Here is a 15935-nt window from a genome sequence, read left to right on the forward strand (position 1 = left end):
CAGCCATTTGTCTGAAATGGTATAGGGTTTCCTGCCAAGGGGATGCTATGCTATGGGATGCTATGCGATGCGATGCGATGCTATATGCTATTCAGTGTTTTTCAACCTTGACAATTTTAAGGCATGTGGACTTCAACTCCCAGAATTCCACAGCCAGAGTTGCTGGCTGTGGAATTCTGGGAGTTGAAGTCCACATGCCTTAAAATTGTCAAGGTTGAGAAACACTGTAGCTGCTATATGCTATGCTATGCTATATGCTATGCTATATGCTATGCTATGCTATGCTATTCCTTTCCTAATCCTAATCCTAATCCTTTTCTATTTCTATTGAGGGGGGGAGGGGGGAGGGGGGGGCAAGGCTTCCCTTCGTTTGCATCCCCAAATCCAACCTGACTTCCCCTATAATCCCCCTCCCCAAATCCCACATCACTCTGGACGCTCCATGCACTCACGAGGCTCTTGTTTTGTAAGGAGATGTATTAATTGGAAAAGGTGCTACCAGGAGCCTTTCGATGTTTAGCTCCCAATCCCTTCATCTTCACCTGGATTCAGAGACATAGAAAAATCCCCGTCTTTGAGCGGAGGCTCTCCCCGGCTTTCCTGTACGGCGCAGGATCTAGGGGAGATGCAGGCATCTGATTTAGAGGGGAGACCTCGAGATCATCGATCCCTCCCTGCCCTTTTTTCTACGCATCGCCACCACAGCCTCTGCTACTGCAGCCAGCCTTCCAGCGAAGCCGACCCCCCCCCCCCGCTGCCCAAGAAGAAGAGCAGAGACGCAGACCTCCCGACAGGCCGGAAGAAGAAGCTCTCCTTTCGTTTTCTTCTTACTGGGACCACTCTAGATAGCGCGTATCTATCGTTCGGACTCTTTGTTGCCACATGTGGACCCGGAAACGGGCAGGAAATTCTGGCGGAAGCGATTCACAGTTTCTTTTCTCGGGCGCAGAACGTCAAAGCAGCCGAGTCCCATTTCTCCCTTCCTGGCAAGCGGAGAAGGGCGGTGCGGAGAGGCTGGGGGAGCCCCTCGGATTGTCTTGGGCTTCTTTTGCCTACTCTGGAGTAGGAGACACAATGAAGTCCAGGCGCCGGCGCTTCCGCGGTCTCGACGGCTGCCGCCAGGAGTCCCAGGGTCCCCGGCAGCTTTGCAGCCGCCTGCACCGCCTGTGCCGCCAGTGGCTGCGGCCGGAGAGGAGCAGCAAAGGGGAGATGCTGGACCTGGTGGTGCTGGAGCAGCTGCTGGCCCTGCTGCCCGCGGAGATGGCGAGCTGGGTGAGGGAGTGCGGAGCCGAGAGCTGTTCGCAGGCGGTGGCCCTGGCCGAAGGCTTCCTCCTCAGCCAAGCCCAGCGGGAAGAGCCGGGAAAGGAGCAGGTGAGGAGGGCGGTGGGTTTCATCTTGGGAGCTGCAGGGTGGTGGCGGTAGGAATCAGCAATCTAGCCATGTTTGCAAGAAGTCAGATTCAGAACCTGTCTCTGCAGCCTTTTCAGGAATTCCTCATATTTGGAGAACCGATTTCTTGTTTCCTAAATTGACCTTTCTCTTCCTTTATATCTCTGTATCCTTCGAGAAGTTATCTACCTGTCTCATAATAATCAGGGTTTATGTTGTGATCTGCTGTCCCCAAAATCTAGATAAGGGGAAGCATTTGGATGAGCCCTGGTGGCAGTTCTATTGCTATGGTTAGAATGCAGTATTGCAGGCTAAGGATCATGACTGGCTGAAGTTTGACTCAGCCTTTCATCCTTACCAGGTTGGTAAAATGAGGATCCAGATTGCTGGGAGCAACATCTCCTACCACCCTTCTATCCAGCATCCCTTCCCTTTATTTATTTAGTCCTTTGTTAGGTTAGTTTCTTCTTAGTAGTGAGTGCATGAAGCTTGACAGAACCACCAGTCTATTTCCTGTTATTTGTTAACATAGAAGATGGTACGATAAGCGAAAGATATCTTTACCATATGTGCTTTCCTGTAAGCTGATGTGGTTAAGCTATCTGTTCTAAGGACTACAGACGTTTCCTGTTACTTAGCCTTTGCTCTTTCCACTGCTCTTGGTCACGTACATCTTACTAAAAGGCGTCAAACATTAATGCAAAAACACTTTACTATTTTCCACATGACCTACTCAAGGTTGACTCAGCCTTCCATCCTTCCTAGGTCAGTAAAATGAGGACCCAGATTGTTGGAGTCAATATGCTGACTCTCTGTCTAAACCTCGTAGAGTGGGCTGTAAAACACTATGAAGAGATATGTGAGTCTAAGTGCTATTGCCTCTAGTACAGAGCCATCTTTATATAAGCCCTATAATACCACAATAGTGAAAGAAAGGAGCAAATTAATACATGCTTACATTTTATGAACATAACAGTTTGCTGTCCTAAATCCCAACTGTTCATCATTTACCCCAAAACATCAGCCAGTACAAAGTAGAGTCTGTGTTCTCTCATATTGATGGGTTGGGAAGATACAGGAAGAGAAAGAAAAGGAAAGGCAAGTGAACTAACATGATTCCAATCCAAAGTAGATGATAAACCAGGCTGTTTTGACAGGTAAAGTTCTACAGTTCTACATTTAGGCAAGAAAAACCAAATGTACATGTATAGTATAGGTGATATCTTGCTCGATAGTAGCAACTGTGAGAGGGATCTCAGAGTCCTAATGGACAATCACTTAGATATGAGCCAGCAGTGTGCTGCAGCTGCCCAAAAAGCCAACACAGTGCTAGGCTGCATTAACAGAGGGATAGAATCAAGATCACGTGTAGTATTAATACCACTTTACAATGCCTTGGTAAGGCCACACTATCCAGTTTTGGTCACCACGATGTAAAAACGATGTTGAGACTCTAGAGTACAGAGAAGAACAACAAAGATGATTAGAGGTCTGGAGGCTAAAACATATAAGGAACGGTTGCTGGAATTGGGTATGTCTAATTTAATGAAGAGAAGGACGAGGGGGGACATGATAGCAGTGTTCCAATATCTCAGGGGTTGCCACAAAGAAGAGGGAGTCAAGCTATTCTCCAAAGCGCCTGAAGTTAGGACAAGAAGCAACAGATGGAAACTGATCAAAGAGAAAAGCAACCTAGAACTGAGAAATTTCCTGACAATTAGAACAATCAACCAGTGGAACAACCTGCCTCCAGAAGCAGTGAATGCTCCAACACTGGAAGTGTTTAAGAAGAGAGTGGACAGCCATTTTTCTGAAATGGTATAGGGCCGTGGTGGCGAACCTCTTTTTGGGCACGTGCGCCGTCGTCCCAGTCCTAGGCTTTCAGCTGGGTTTTATAAAACCATTTCGCTTTAGGCTTCTGCCGCCGTGTTCAAAAAATAAAAGTTTCAATCAATCAATTGAATTTAACTTCTCACGGGAAAAAAACAGACCGTGCAAAGTTGGAATTGAACTTTTTAGTCCCACCCAGTGTGCCATTACAACCGCAGCCACGCCCACCCAATGGGCCATGCCTACCCAATTGGCAAACCACATCCAATGGGCCATGCCCACCCGGCACCTGACAATGCATAAGTGGGTTTTGGGTTGCAGTTTGGGCACTTGGTCTCTAAAATGTTCGCCATCACTGGTATAGGGTTTCCTGCCTGAGCAGTGGGGTTGGACTAGATGACTTCCAAGGTCCCTTCCATCATCATCATCATCATCATCACTATTATTATTATTATTATTATTATTATTATTATTATGTACAGGAGCCATTCACAAGGAAGATCTCAGCAGAGCTACAGAGAAGAGGAGATCAACCCAGCCCTTCTCAGGAGCTGCTTTTCAGAAGGATTCAACTTGGGCCACCTTGGCAGGTAAGAGCAGATTTCTTCTGAGAGCAGAAGAGTTCCAGCTCTGTCCATTCATGAGCTGCTTTAACCACTAAATGCTGAGTCTGTGTGCATCTGAACAAAGTGTCCCCCCCCCCCCCCAAGAAGCTCCTGCTGAGTCATACTCAGCTTTCAAGATGGTTCTGGAGATTCAAACAAGAGACAATTCACAGGCAGGGAACCTTGTATTAGAAATGTAATTTATTTGTAGAAAGAATTAGTATTAGGTAGTATTAATACTACTTAATACTATTCAGAAGAGTGCCTAAATGAGGTAGAAATAAAAGCCATGAATTGAAACAATAACAATGGGATTAAACATACTTGAGAAGTATTGTTTGTTTATTTTAATTACATTTTTATGCCACCCATCTCCCTTGTAAGGTGACTGAAAGTATACCAGCAAAAATAAACCATATTAAGGATAAACGAGTAAAGCAACACAAAGTGGCTGTAACAATAAAACTGTTGGTCAAGTGACTTGGGATTTCAAGGACATTGCTAATATTTTGAAATAGCATAGGAAAGAAGTTCCTAAGGAATTTGGTCAGCAGCACAGGTGAGCCTAGGGCAGTGGTTCTTAACCTGTGGGTCGGGACCCCATTTGGGGTCGAATGACCATTTCACGGGGGTCGCCAAACAACGCAGTCCGCCATTTTTTCCCCTTTTCCTTAGCTGTGCTACTCCCTTTTATTCTATTGGCTTTTGAAAGTCAATAGAATAGACTCTCTTGAATAGAGTCTAATTCTATTGGCTTTCAAAAGCCAATAGGAATTGTCCAGGCTGTCTCTGCCCTGCTGAGCCCGCCAAAAGTCCCATTCTGCAAACGGTGCTGCACCAGTTGAGTAGTCCTTGACTTACGACTGGTTGAGTAGTCCTCGACTTATGACCGGTTGGGGGTTACGGCATTAAAAAGGTTGAGAACCACTGGTCTAGGGGATTTTGCTGCCCCAAACTTCCTTCCTGAGTCATTGCAGCCCAGTGGCAAGCTCCCCAAGCCTGGCTGTGTTGCATTCTACAACCTGAAAGCACCAAAGCCTTGATTTGTTGCAGCTACTGCTTCCCAGCTCCAAGGATTACGTGAACATAAAGACATGAATATGTCCTTGTCACTGTGTAAGAAGTTTTATGAACTGGAATAGCCATAGCAACAAACCAACTGTTTGGGACGTGGGCTCAAGATCCCAAAACAAACAAACTCACTTGGACTTCCAGCAGCAAAGTTTTATTCAAAATAAAGTGTTTGCAAAAGCTTGGTGGACTGAAACACACACAGGAGTTCAGCCACACCTTAAAAAGCTGTTTGACACATTTTTATATCCTACCCCTCACGCAAATTCCCCCCTCTCCTGTCGCATTCAATACCCCTTATCTAATCATCCAATACCTACTTCGGACTGCCTAAAACCACTATCCCTTCCTATGTTCCAGGAAGACCCTTTGTTCATATCCTATCTTTCTAATTTTCTGTTAGCAGAGCTCGGCTTCTATAGTTATTCCGATATTTCCTCTGCTTACAATTTCAGTTAACTAGCGACTTCTACTTTTCACATTTGTACCTGTCAACATTATATATTATTATTTCTGATCTTTAGTTGGCTTCTGCTTCTTCTGACAACCTTTATAACAGTGGTTCTCAACCTTTTTAATGCCGCAACCCCCAACCGGTCGTAAGTCGAGGACTACTCAACCGGTCGTAAGTCGAGGACTACTCAACTGGTGCAGCACCGTTTGCAGAATGGGACTTTTGGCGGGCTCAGCAGGGCAGAGACAGCCTGGACCATTCCTATGGGCTTTGGAAAGCCAATAGAATTAGACTCTATTCAAGAGAGTCTCTTCTATTGGCTTTCAAAAGCCAATAGAATAAAAGGGAGTAGCACAGCTAAGGAAAAGGGGGGAAAAAATGGCGGACTGCATTGTTTGGCGACCCCCGTGAAATGGTCGTTCGACCCCAAATGGGGTCCCGACCCACAGGTTGAGAATCACTGCTTTATAGACTCATTAGAAATTTCTGAATAATACTTTATTCTTTTCACAACCAATGAGAACTGTTTTTGATTAAGACACAATATTGGCTGTGTGAGGCATGTGATCCAGTCTAGGTCTGGGTGTGTCTTAGTCTTCTCTCTATTGTTTTTTTTCCTGATCTCCAAGTTAAGAGTTGTTGATGTTCCCCAGAGATGAATGAAACTGTATGTATCATGTTTATATATATTTTATAGATAAAAGTTTTTCTAAACTATGCCTCCTGCTCATTTTAAATGTATGCTTATTTTGGGGGCTTATTTTTGCACTGGAAAGCTGTAAACTCTTTAACAGTCCTGAATGAAAATGTCCATCTGGTCTCTTGCCAATGTCTGTTTACTATGGCGTGCAGTAAGAGAGAAAACTTACAACTGTTTCCTGGGATTATCTGCTAAAGAACAGGTTTTTTTTCTCTTTCTAGAGCTCTGATCCCTTTGAGGAGGTGACTGTGGACTTCACGGAGGAAGAGTGGAGGCTGCTAGATCATGGCCAGAAGGCCTTGTGCAAGGAAGTCATGCAGGAGTTTTCTACGAATATGGCTGCTCTGGGTAAGGCCAGGCTGCTCATCTCTCTATAAGGCCGTGGCAGAAATACTCACCAAAGATTTGGCAAGTTTCCTAGATAGTCCACGGAAGTGCCTGAGCAGATTGACTGATCAACAACTTAATATGTTTCTTGGCTGAAAAACTTGCATCCCATCAGTCTCCCAGATAACAATTTGCAGATATCAAATCCTGGCTAGACAAGTGGATTGTACCAAACCTGGAATGCAGATTGGCATGTTTTTGAGGGAGGAAACACCTTCTGCCTCACCCTTTTAAATTCTAAACAGAATGTTAATTTTCTTTTTTTTTTTCAAAACAGATGATGTGTCTGTGAATGAGAACAACAAGCAGGCAAGGTTAAATCTACTCCAAACAGAGAAGAGTGAAGTGATATTTGGTACCAAAAGGCAAGAGGGAAGCCATTTAGAAGATGGAGGAGAGAAGTCATCCACATCTCTTCCTGTTGATGCTTGTGGCTTCCTGTCCCAGCAAGAACAGAAAGAAAAGAGAAAAGAACAATATAGCAAAAAAGAAAACATGACTTTGAATTACATCAATATGGCAGAAACCAGACTAAAGAAAAACTGCATGCCTCTAGACACTATGGAGAATAATTCTGTCATTCCTACTTCACCAAAGAAACTGTACAGGAAACTCAGATCACATACCTCTGTAAAATCTGGAGGGGATTCCAGTCTGAGCATAACAAGGGAAGTGTGCATGCAGGGTGGAAAGAGTTTCAGTAGCAAAAGTAATCTTAATTTCCACACTGGGGAGACATCACATAAATGTCAGTATTGTAAAAAGACCTTCACCCAAAAAGGACATCTTAATCTTCATAAAAAAATCCATACTGGGGAGAGACCATATAAATGCTTGGAATGTGGAAAGGCCTTTATCCGGAAAGACCAGTTTGATCTTCATGAAAGGATCCACACTGGGGAGAAACCATATCAATGCTTGGAGTGTGGAAAGAGCTTTGGTATCAAAAGTAGTTTTAGTCGCCACCAAAGGAACCACACAGTGGAGAAACCACACAAATGCCTAGAGTGTGGAAAGAGCTTCATTATCAAAAGTGCCCTTATTCTTCACCGCAGGATCCACACGGGAGAGAGGCCATATAAATGCACGGAATGTGGAATGAGCTTAATTAGCCAGGGTAAATTTAATCGCCACCAAAGGATCCACACAGGGGAGAGACCGTATAAATGCAAGGTGTGTGGAAAGAGCTATACCCGGAAAGGACATCTTAATCGTCATGTAAGTATCCACACAGGGGAGAGTGTCATGGCCCCATCGGAGTCTAGTTCGGAGGAGGAGGACTTGGAACTGGGACTGTCCGACAGGAATGACACATCTCCTTTGGTATATTTGGAGGGGCCAGGGGCTGTCCCAGGCCCCTCAGGCACTGGAGGAGGTGATCAACAAGACGGAGAGCTGCCTGTCTGCAAAGACACAGGAGGATCGGCTGCTGGCTGGTAGTGGTGCTGATAGGCAGCAAATCTCTGATGAGGAACAGCTGCCTTCTCCACTGATCCAAGGGCAAGGAGAGTAGAGCGCAGGCAAGCCCAAAGAAGCTGCAAGGCTACTCAAGAGAAGATCGCCCCACCCCTACTCACAAGGAACCCCTGGAGTGGACTGATTTAAGGAGAAGCTATGGGGAGTTAGTCTTTGCCAGGAACAATTGTCTGCTTTGGCTTACATTCCCCCTGCTTTGACTCGTGCCTGTTGCTGTTTGCTTTGCCTTGCCTTGCCTTGCCTTGAAGACTGCTGTTTGCCTTTTGTCTTCGACCTTGCCCTTGTTTTGTGGACTGCTTTTGGCCTTTGCTTCGCTCTGCCCGTGGAACTGCTTCTTGCCTTGGACCTTTTCTTTGCCCGGAGGACTGCCATTGACTTGTACCTGGACTCTGCCTTGTGGACTGGACTTGGAACCCTAAACCTTGCCTTGTTGAATGTGTTCCTACTCTGGGGACTTTATTTGTACTATAGCAGTGGTTCTCAACCTGTGGGTCAGGACCCCATTTGGGGTCGAACGACCATTTCACGGGGGTCGCCAAACAATGCAGTCCGCCATTTTTCCCCCCTTGCCTTAGCTGTGCTACTCCCTTTTATTCTATTGGCTTTTGAAAGCCAATAGAATCGACTCTCTTGAATAGAGTGTAATTCTATTGGCTTTCAAAAGCCAATAGGAATTGTCCAGGCTGTCTCTGCCCTGCTGAGCCTGCCAAAAGTCCCAGTCTGCAAACGGTGCTGCACCAGTTGAGTAGTCCTCGACTTACGACCGGCTGAGTAGTCCTCGACTTACGACCGGCTGAGTAGTCCTCGACTTACGACCAGTTGGGGGTCGCGGCATTAAAAAGGTTGAGAACCACTGTACTATAGGGATTGTTGTTTGGGGGACTGAGGGTGGCTGCCTTCAGGGTAGTCTTACCAGTCCCTGGAGGGCTGTTTGCTGGTCCATTGGTTCAGATAAATAAAGGACTCTCTAGAGCAGGGCTTTTCAACCTTTTCACCCATTGTACCACCTTTAGGATATGGCAGCATCCGAGTACCACCAGTCGCCTAGCAAGGTGTCAAAAACTTGATGACCCCCCCCCAAAAAAGGTGATAAAAGTACAGGTAGTCCTCGACTTACAACTGTTCACTTAGTGACTGTTATAAAGTTACAGTGGCACTGAAAAAAGTGCCGCCCAAGCCACAGCCGAGCAAGACACCTGCCCGCCCGCCCGGCGGCGCTCTTCCTCCTGTCCGAGGTTTTCATTTTTGTGAGCATTTCTGTTGAGGACTGGCAGCAGGGGTGGGGTTTTTATTCCCCCTCCCCCCCCCCGTCTGCTGGGTGGTTGCAGCAGGTTTTGCTCACTTCACATGACCCTGTGACACTGTAACCGTCATAAATATGAATCAGTTGCCAAGCATCTGAATGTAAATCACAAGACCCTGGAGATGCTGCAACATTCCAGCTGATTGGCGCTTCTTCTGAGCTCAGCAGAAGCGCCAGGATCAGTGCTGCTTTCCAGCTGATTGGCGCTTCAGGGCTCAGCAGAAGCACCAGGATCAGCGCCAAGCTCCAGCTGGAGCCTTGTGCTGATCCTGGCGTTTCCACTGAGCCCTGACAGCCCCGAAGAAGCGCCGATCATCTGGAAAGTGGTACTGATCCTGGCACTTCCGCTGAGCCCTGACAGCCCTGAAGCTCCAGCCATCTCTCGCTCAGGTTTCTGCGGTGCTGCCACTGGTTCAGCTCATTCCCCTCCCCCGCTACCACTTTTCTAGGATGGTCAGGTGCCAATGTACCACAGGTGGTACCCGTACCACTGGTTGAAAAGCCCTGTTGTTGAGAACCGGGCCATGCAAGTGGTGGGCAAACTTGTGAAGCTTCATTTGCGTATGCAGGGGATTAGGTTGTGTGTGCAAAACCATCCCCTCCGAGAAACCACCATCGCTGCAAGTCTATGGAGCCCAAAAAGTTTGGAGACCGCTTGCATAAATATATACGTGCCCGGAATGTGGAAAGAACTTTACTTGGAAAGGAAGTTTTACTTATCATAAAAAGCAATGGGGAGAAAGTAGAACTACTTAACTTGTGTTTTTTTTTTTTGTTTGTTTGTTTTGCATCCTTCTTTACCCAAAGGGAAAAAACAGTCTAACCTAACAAAAAGAGTACCGTAAAAAAACAGATTAGAAAAACAAGTTAAGATGGGCAAGAAAATGGTGAGCACCTGTCTACTCCAGATGAGTTCAGTTCAGTTCACCAGGACTAGATAAATTATATCCCAAGGTTCTGAAGGAACTGGCAGATGTGATCTCAGAACCATTACATTATTCCCACTGGGGAACTTCCAGAGAACTGGAAAAGAGCTGATGTAGTTCCCATCTTCAAAAAAAGGAAAAAAAAAATGGATCCAGGAAACTACAGACCTATCAGCCTGATCTCAATACCTGGGAAGATTTTGGAAAAGATAATCAAGCAACGAATCAGCAAACGCCTAGAAGCAAACAGTCATTACCAAAAGCCAACATGGGTTTGTCAAAAACAGACCATGCCAGACAAATCTTATTGCATTCTTTGACCAAGTGACAAAATTAGTGGACCAGAGGAATGCTGTGGATATAATTTACTTGGACTTCAGTAAGGCATTTGATAAAGTAGATCACTACTACTTGATAAGATAGAAAAATGTAGGTTAGGCATCATCACCACCAGATGGATTCATAGCTGGCTGACCAGCTGTACTCAGCGTGTGGTCCTCAATGGAACTACATCTACATGTTTACAGCTACATGTTCTACCAAAGTTTCTTTTTTTTGTTTCAGATGATACCTATTCTTAAAAAAGAGGCAAATTTGGAGGAATGGCAAAAGGGTATCAATAATTTTATATGGGCCGGGAAGAAACCAAGGGTTAAATTTAAGATATTAAAGGATGCTCGAGAAAGAGGGGGACTTAAGGCACCTAATTTGAAATTATATTATGATGCAGCCGCCCTAACTTGGTTAAGTGATTGGCTTAATTTAACAAATATGGATATTCTTTTTTTGGAAGGTTGGGATCTAATATATGGTTGGCATGCAAATTTAATTTTTAATAAGAAAGTTGATCGGACTTTTAAATCACATATTTTGAGGAATGCCTTACTTCGTGTTTGGAAGAAGTATTATTATAGATTAAATTATAAAATACCTATCTGGGGGATTCCCAGACATGCAATTGAGGGAACTTCTAAGGGGACAAATTTTGACAAAATCTCGTATAAAGAATTGTTAATTTGTTCTGGTTCGAATTGGCATTTGAAATCCCTAGATGTACTAAGGCAGCAAAATATTCTACAGTCATGGTTTCAATATTTACAAATAATGTATAGATGGACTGTAGACAAGAAAGAGGGAATAACACTAGAAGATAGACAATTGGTTATTCAGATTAAAAACCAAAGTCCGGCTCATATAAAAAGAATATACAATTTTTTATTAGAGTTAGATTCGGAAACAGAATTGGTTAAAGACTGTATGATTAAATGGGCTCAGAATATACAGGAGCCGATCTCATTGGATTTATGGGAGACAATTTGGATAAGAAATGTTAAATTTACACAAGCTCAAAATTTGAGAGAAATTTTTTATAAAATGTTTTATAGATGGCACTTAGATCCTAAAAAATTATCTTGTATGTATTCCAATATACAGCCCAAATGTTGGAGATGTGGCAACAATGATGCGACATACTTTCATATTTGGTGGAATTGTAAAAAAGTAAAGGCTTTTTGGATTATGATTTGGTGGAACATTCAAAAGATTTTTAGAAAAAAGATAAAGTTTACTTCTCAACTATTTTTACTTGGTATTTTTGTTGACTTAAATGAAAAAGAAACTACTTTGATGTTGAATTTATTAACTGCAGCAAGGTTACTAGTAGGTTTATATTGGAATAAAGATTCCTTGCCTACTTTAGAAGAATGGATATTTAAAGTATCTAGTTTTGCAGAAATGGCAAAAATTTCTGCTTATTTAAAGGATCATACACCAGAAAGATATATTATTGTATGGGGAAGGTGGATAGATTATATTCAGAAAAAGTATGGAATTAAAAAGTTTCATTTATTTTATGAATGAATTTTAAATATTATAGAGAATGGTTTTATAGGTTATGGAGTTAAAGGTTAATTATGATATTTTTTTCTTTTTTCTTTTCTTTTTTCTTAATTATTATAATTTTTTTTTATTATTAACCCTGTATTCTGCTCTGGGAAGTGAAGGGAGGGGGGTTGGGGGTGGGAGGGAGGGTAGGGTTTTTTTTGTTTGTTTGTTTCTTTTTGTTTGTTTGTTTGTTTTTTCTACTTTAAAATTTTATTGTATTTTTATAAATGATTGTATGTTTAAAAAATAAAAAAAAATTTAATAAAAAAAAAGAACTACATCTACATGGAGGGAAGTGTGTAGTGGGGTGCCCCAGGCCTCTTCAACATCTTCATCAATGATTTGGATGAGGGGATAGATGGGAAACTCATCAAATTTGCAGATGACACCAAGCTGGCAGGAATAGCCAATACTCCAGAAGATAGGCTTAGGATACAGAAGGATCTTGACAGACTTGAACATTGGGTGCTATCTAACAAAATGAAATTCAATGGTGAAAAAAGTAAGGTTCTACATTTAGGCAAGAAAAACCAAATGCACAGGTACAGTATAAGTGGTACCTTGCTCAACAGTAGTAACTGTAAGAGGGATCTCGGAGTCCTAGTGGACAATCATTTAAACTTGAGCCAGCAATGTGCTGCAGCTGCCAAAAAAGCCAAAAACATAAAGAACGGTTGCTGGAATTGGGTATGTCTATTTAATGAAGAGAAGGACTAAAGGTGACATGATAGCAGTGTTCCAATATCTCAGGGGTTGCCACAAAGAAGAGGGAGTCAAGCTATTTCCAAGGCGCCTGAAGGCAGGACAAGAAGCAAAGGATGGAAACTAATCAGAGAGGCAACCTAGAACTAAGAATTTTTCTGACAGTTAGAATTATTAATCAGTGGAACAGCCTGCCTCCAGAAGCTGTGAATGTTCCAACACTGGAAGTTTTTAGGAAGAGACTGGACAACCATTTGTCTGAAATGATACAGAGTTTCCTGCCTGAGCAGGGGGTTGGACTTGAAGACCTCCAAGGTCCCTTCCAAATCAATTATTGTTATTATTATAATAATAATTATTATAGAGCAATACAGGTAAGGCAACATATAAATGCACAAAGTGTGAAAAGAGCTTTAATGACTACAGCACTTTTAATTGTCACAGAAGGACCCACACAGAAGAAAATTAGAAATACACAAAAAGTGGGGCAACCTTCACTGAGTATGCTTACTTCTTATAAAACAATCCACACAGGAAAACTAAGTGAAATCCGTGGATTGAGCTTTATTCTCAACAGTCAACTTCATCCTCATCCAAGGATCCAGACATGGCGGGGATCTTATTCGTGGAATGTGCAAAGATCATAGGTGTGTACTGGAATCTTATATACTGTCAGTCAGCTGGATCTCCCACTTGCTTGCCCTCAGCTGCCATAGAAACGGGACTGGGGGGGGGGGTTGGCATTCGGGGTGGGGAAGTGAGCCGGTTTGAAATGTTCCCATGAGAAATGGGAGGATTGCTATCTATTAACGGAGTGGAGTTGTTTAGACTTTACCAAGGCCAACCGTCCTGGGCCTCCGGAGGCATACAACATCCACAGGAGATGGTTTCTCATAATATGACATTGGATGTTGATTCATCTGTCTGAGCTGGACCCGGGGGAGGGGGGGGAGGAAGGATTTGGAATGACTTTCAATGTGTATTTTTCAGGCAGATTTTACTCAGCGCTTGCTTTGCTTTTGCAAAGTCGGGTTTTCTTTCTTAGGATTTCAATGGCGGCAGACCTGGCACCATCCATATAGCTGTACAGGAGGAAAAGTATAAGCACTGGAATTTGGAAATTGATAGTGAACCAATGACCTTACTTATCACAGGATGATGCCTTTCTTCTTCTTCTTCTTTTTTTTACAAATTTTTATTCATAATACAATTAAAACAACAATGGACAAACCTGACATTCCAGAGTAAATTTTCCTATCAGTTCCTATCATAGTACAAAAATTTTATACATTGTTCTTAACCTCTATATAAACCTCATCTTTTATACAATACAATTATATATACAATTATATGTACAGTTATGTATATCTTTTAATTCTACCATTAGTTTGAGGTCCGAGCAGTTCTTAATTCATACCAGCGGTAAAATTTGCCCCAGATTTCGAAGTATTCGTGTTCCGTTTTGTCTTTCATAATCATTGTAAGCCTGTCTATCTCAGCACATATTAGAATTTTATGCAGGATCTCTTCTTCCGTTGGGGTTCCCTTGTTCCTCCAATTTTGAGCAAAAACCAGCCTGGAGGCCGTTAAAATGTGTAGCATTAAATAAAATACGCCTTTATCATGTTTTTGTGTAGTTAAACCTAATAGAAAGAGTTCTGGTTTTGGTTCTACCGCTTGCTCTAATATTTCTTCCAACCATATTTTAATCCTGTTCCAAAAATCACAAGCTCGCGTGCATTCCCACCACATATGATAGTAAGTTCCACTTTTCAAATTACATTTCCAACATTTCGGGGAGACATTGGTATACATTTTAGACAATCTTGTGGGTGGGAGATGCCATCTATAAAACATTTTGTAAAGGTTCTCTTTGTAAGAGGTGGCCAAAGTAAGCTTCTTGTTTCTTGCCCATAGTTCTTGCCATATATGCAGATCAAAATTAAGACCAAAATCCTTACTCCAATTCAACATAGATGATGCCTTTCTTCTTGAGGCAAATGATTCCATTTCCTCTCTGGGATGATTCATGAAAGTCAAGCCTATGTTAATCTCCAACCTCCCTGAGGTGTGTAAGAAGCTCCAGAGAGATTGGAGCATTGGCCACAATTCATTCTCTACCTTCTCATTCTTTCTTCTACTGCAGAAATCAGTTGAGGCGCTTTTTCCATTTCAGCTGATGTTCTTCAAAGTATTCATGCTCATTGTGAATATAGCAAGCCTTATTGTTAAAGTCTTATATGCCTCCGTTTCTCCTCCTTACAAAGAATCAATGAGAAAAGACTTCTATGGAACACGGATAGGGATGGGGTAATGGTATGTGGAAATGACTTTGGGAGATGGGGAAGAGTGCATACCAGACAAACACCAGGGAAAAGGTGTCACCGGCAGCCAAACCCCTCCCCCAACTCCCAGTGCAGCAGGCGTATTTCCCAGAAAGGATTCCCTCTTTGGCCCCTGACAGAGCCAAGAAAGGCATCCAAGAGAGAAAGGCCCAAGAAGGTACCTGGTCTCCACAAACTGCCCTCTGAATCTGGGATGTCCTGGTCAGAGAGCCAGAAGCAAGGGGCCCTTCCAGTCTCCTTGGTCCTGGAACAAGGAAAGAGTCAGAATTGCCCTCCTAGCTTCACTCTTCCTGTCCTACTACGGGGTTTTACAGATAGATTACCCCTCCCCAACTATAATGCAGTGACAGTCGTCCCATTGGTCCAGAACTTTCACTGTGCTGCAGTCCTCTTAAAGTGCCCCGAACACCAATACTGGGGGGGAGGGGACATGATAGCCATGTTCCAATATCTCGGGCTGTCACAAAGAAGAATCAAGCTATTCTCCAAAGCGCCTGAAGGCAGGACAAGAAGCAATGGATAGAAACTAATCAAAGAGAGAACTAACCTACAACTAAGCAGAAACTTCCTGACTGTTAGAACAATTAAGCAGCGAATGCTCCAACAATGGAAGTTATTAGGAAGAGACTGGACAGCCGATTGTCTGAAATGGTATAGGGTTTCTAGCCTGAGCAGAGGGTTGGACTAGATGACTCCAAGGTCCCTTCCAATTTCATCATCATTTTCATCATCATCATTACTATTAAAAAATACAAATATATATAGCAATAAAATAATACCTCTGAAATAATAAAAATAAAAATTCATGAAAGGAACAATCAAACTACTGTACAAATGCTTAATTTTGCAGGTGGCTTCCCTCT

The 15935-nt window shown here is 43.1% G+C and overlaps 1 protein-coding gene across 1 annotated transcript; it reads left to right on the forward strand.

Moving 5' to 3' along the window:
• The first annotated feature begins 897 nt into the window (after positions 1-897).
• On the forward strand, positions 898-8500 carry LOC120305138 (zinc finger protein with KRAB and SCAN domains 7-like). Its single transcript, XM_039336555.1, has 4 exons — positions 898-1371; positions 3702-3809; positions 6271-6397; positions 6714-8500. Exons 1-4 carry the CDS (start codon positions 1075-1077, stop codon positions 7874-7876), a joined length of 1695 nt encoding a protein of 564 aa, XP_039192489.1. The 5' UTR covers positions 898-1074; the 3' UTR covers positions 7877-8500.
• The last annotated feature ends 7435 nt before the right edge of the window (positions 8501-15935 follow it).

The sequence above is a fragment of the Crotalus tigris genome, unplaced genomic scaffold (assembly GCF_016545835.1).
Source record: "Crotalus tigris isolate CLP2741 ecotype Arizona unplaced genomic scaffold, ASM1654583v1 scf7180000017666.379230911805:20528666, whole genome shotgun sequence".
Taxonomy (NCBI): domain Eukaryota; kingdom Metazoa; phylum Chordata; class Lepidosauria; order Squamata; family Viperidae; genus Crotalus; species Crotalus tigris.

What these genes read in the sequence shown, in the direction of transcription:
- LOC120305138 (XM_039336555.1), top strand. Translation starts at nt 1,075, where the DNA reads ATGAAGTCCAGGCGCCGGCGCTTCCGCGGTCTCGACGGCTGCCGCCAG. An exon ending in AAGAGCCGGGAAAGGAGCAG is followed by an intron (nt 1,372 to 3,701) that starts GTGAGGAGGGCG and finishes TATTATGTACAG; the next exon opens with GAGCCATTCACAAGGAAGAT. An exon ending in TACGAATATGGCTGCTCTGG is followed by an intron (nt 6,398 to 6,713) that starts GTAAGGCCAGGC and finishes TTTTCAAAACAG; the next exon opens with ATGATGTGTCTGTGAATGAG.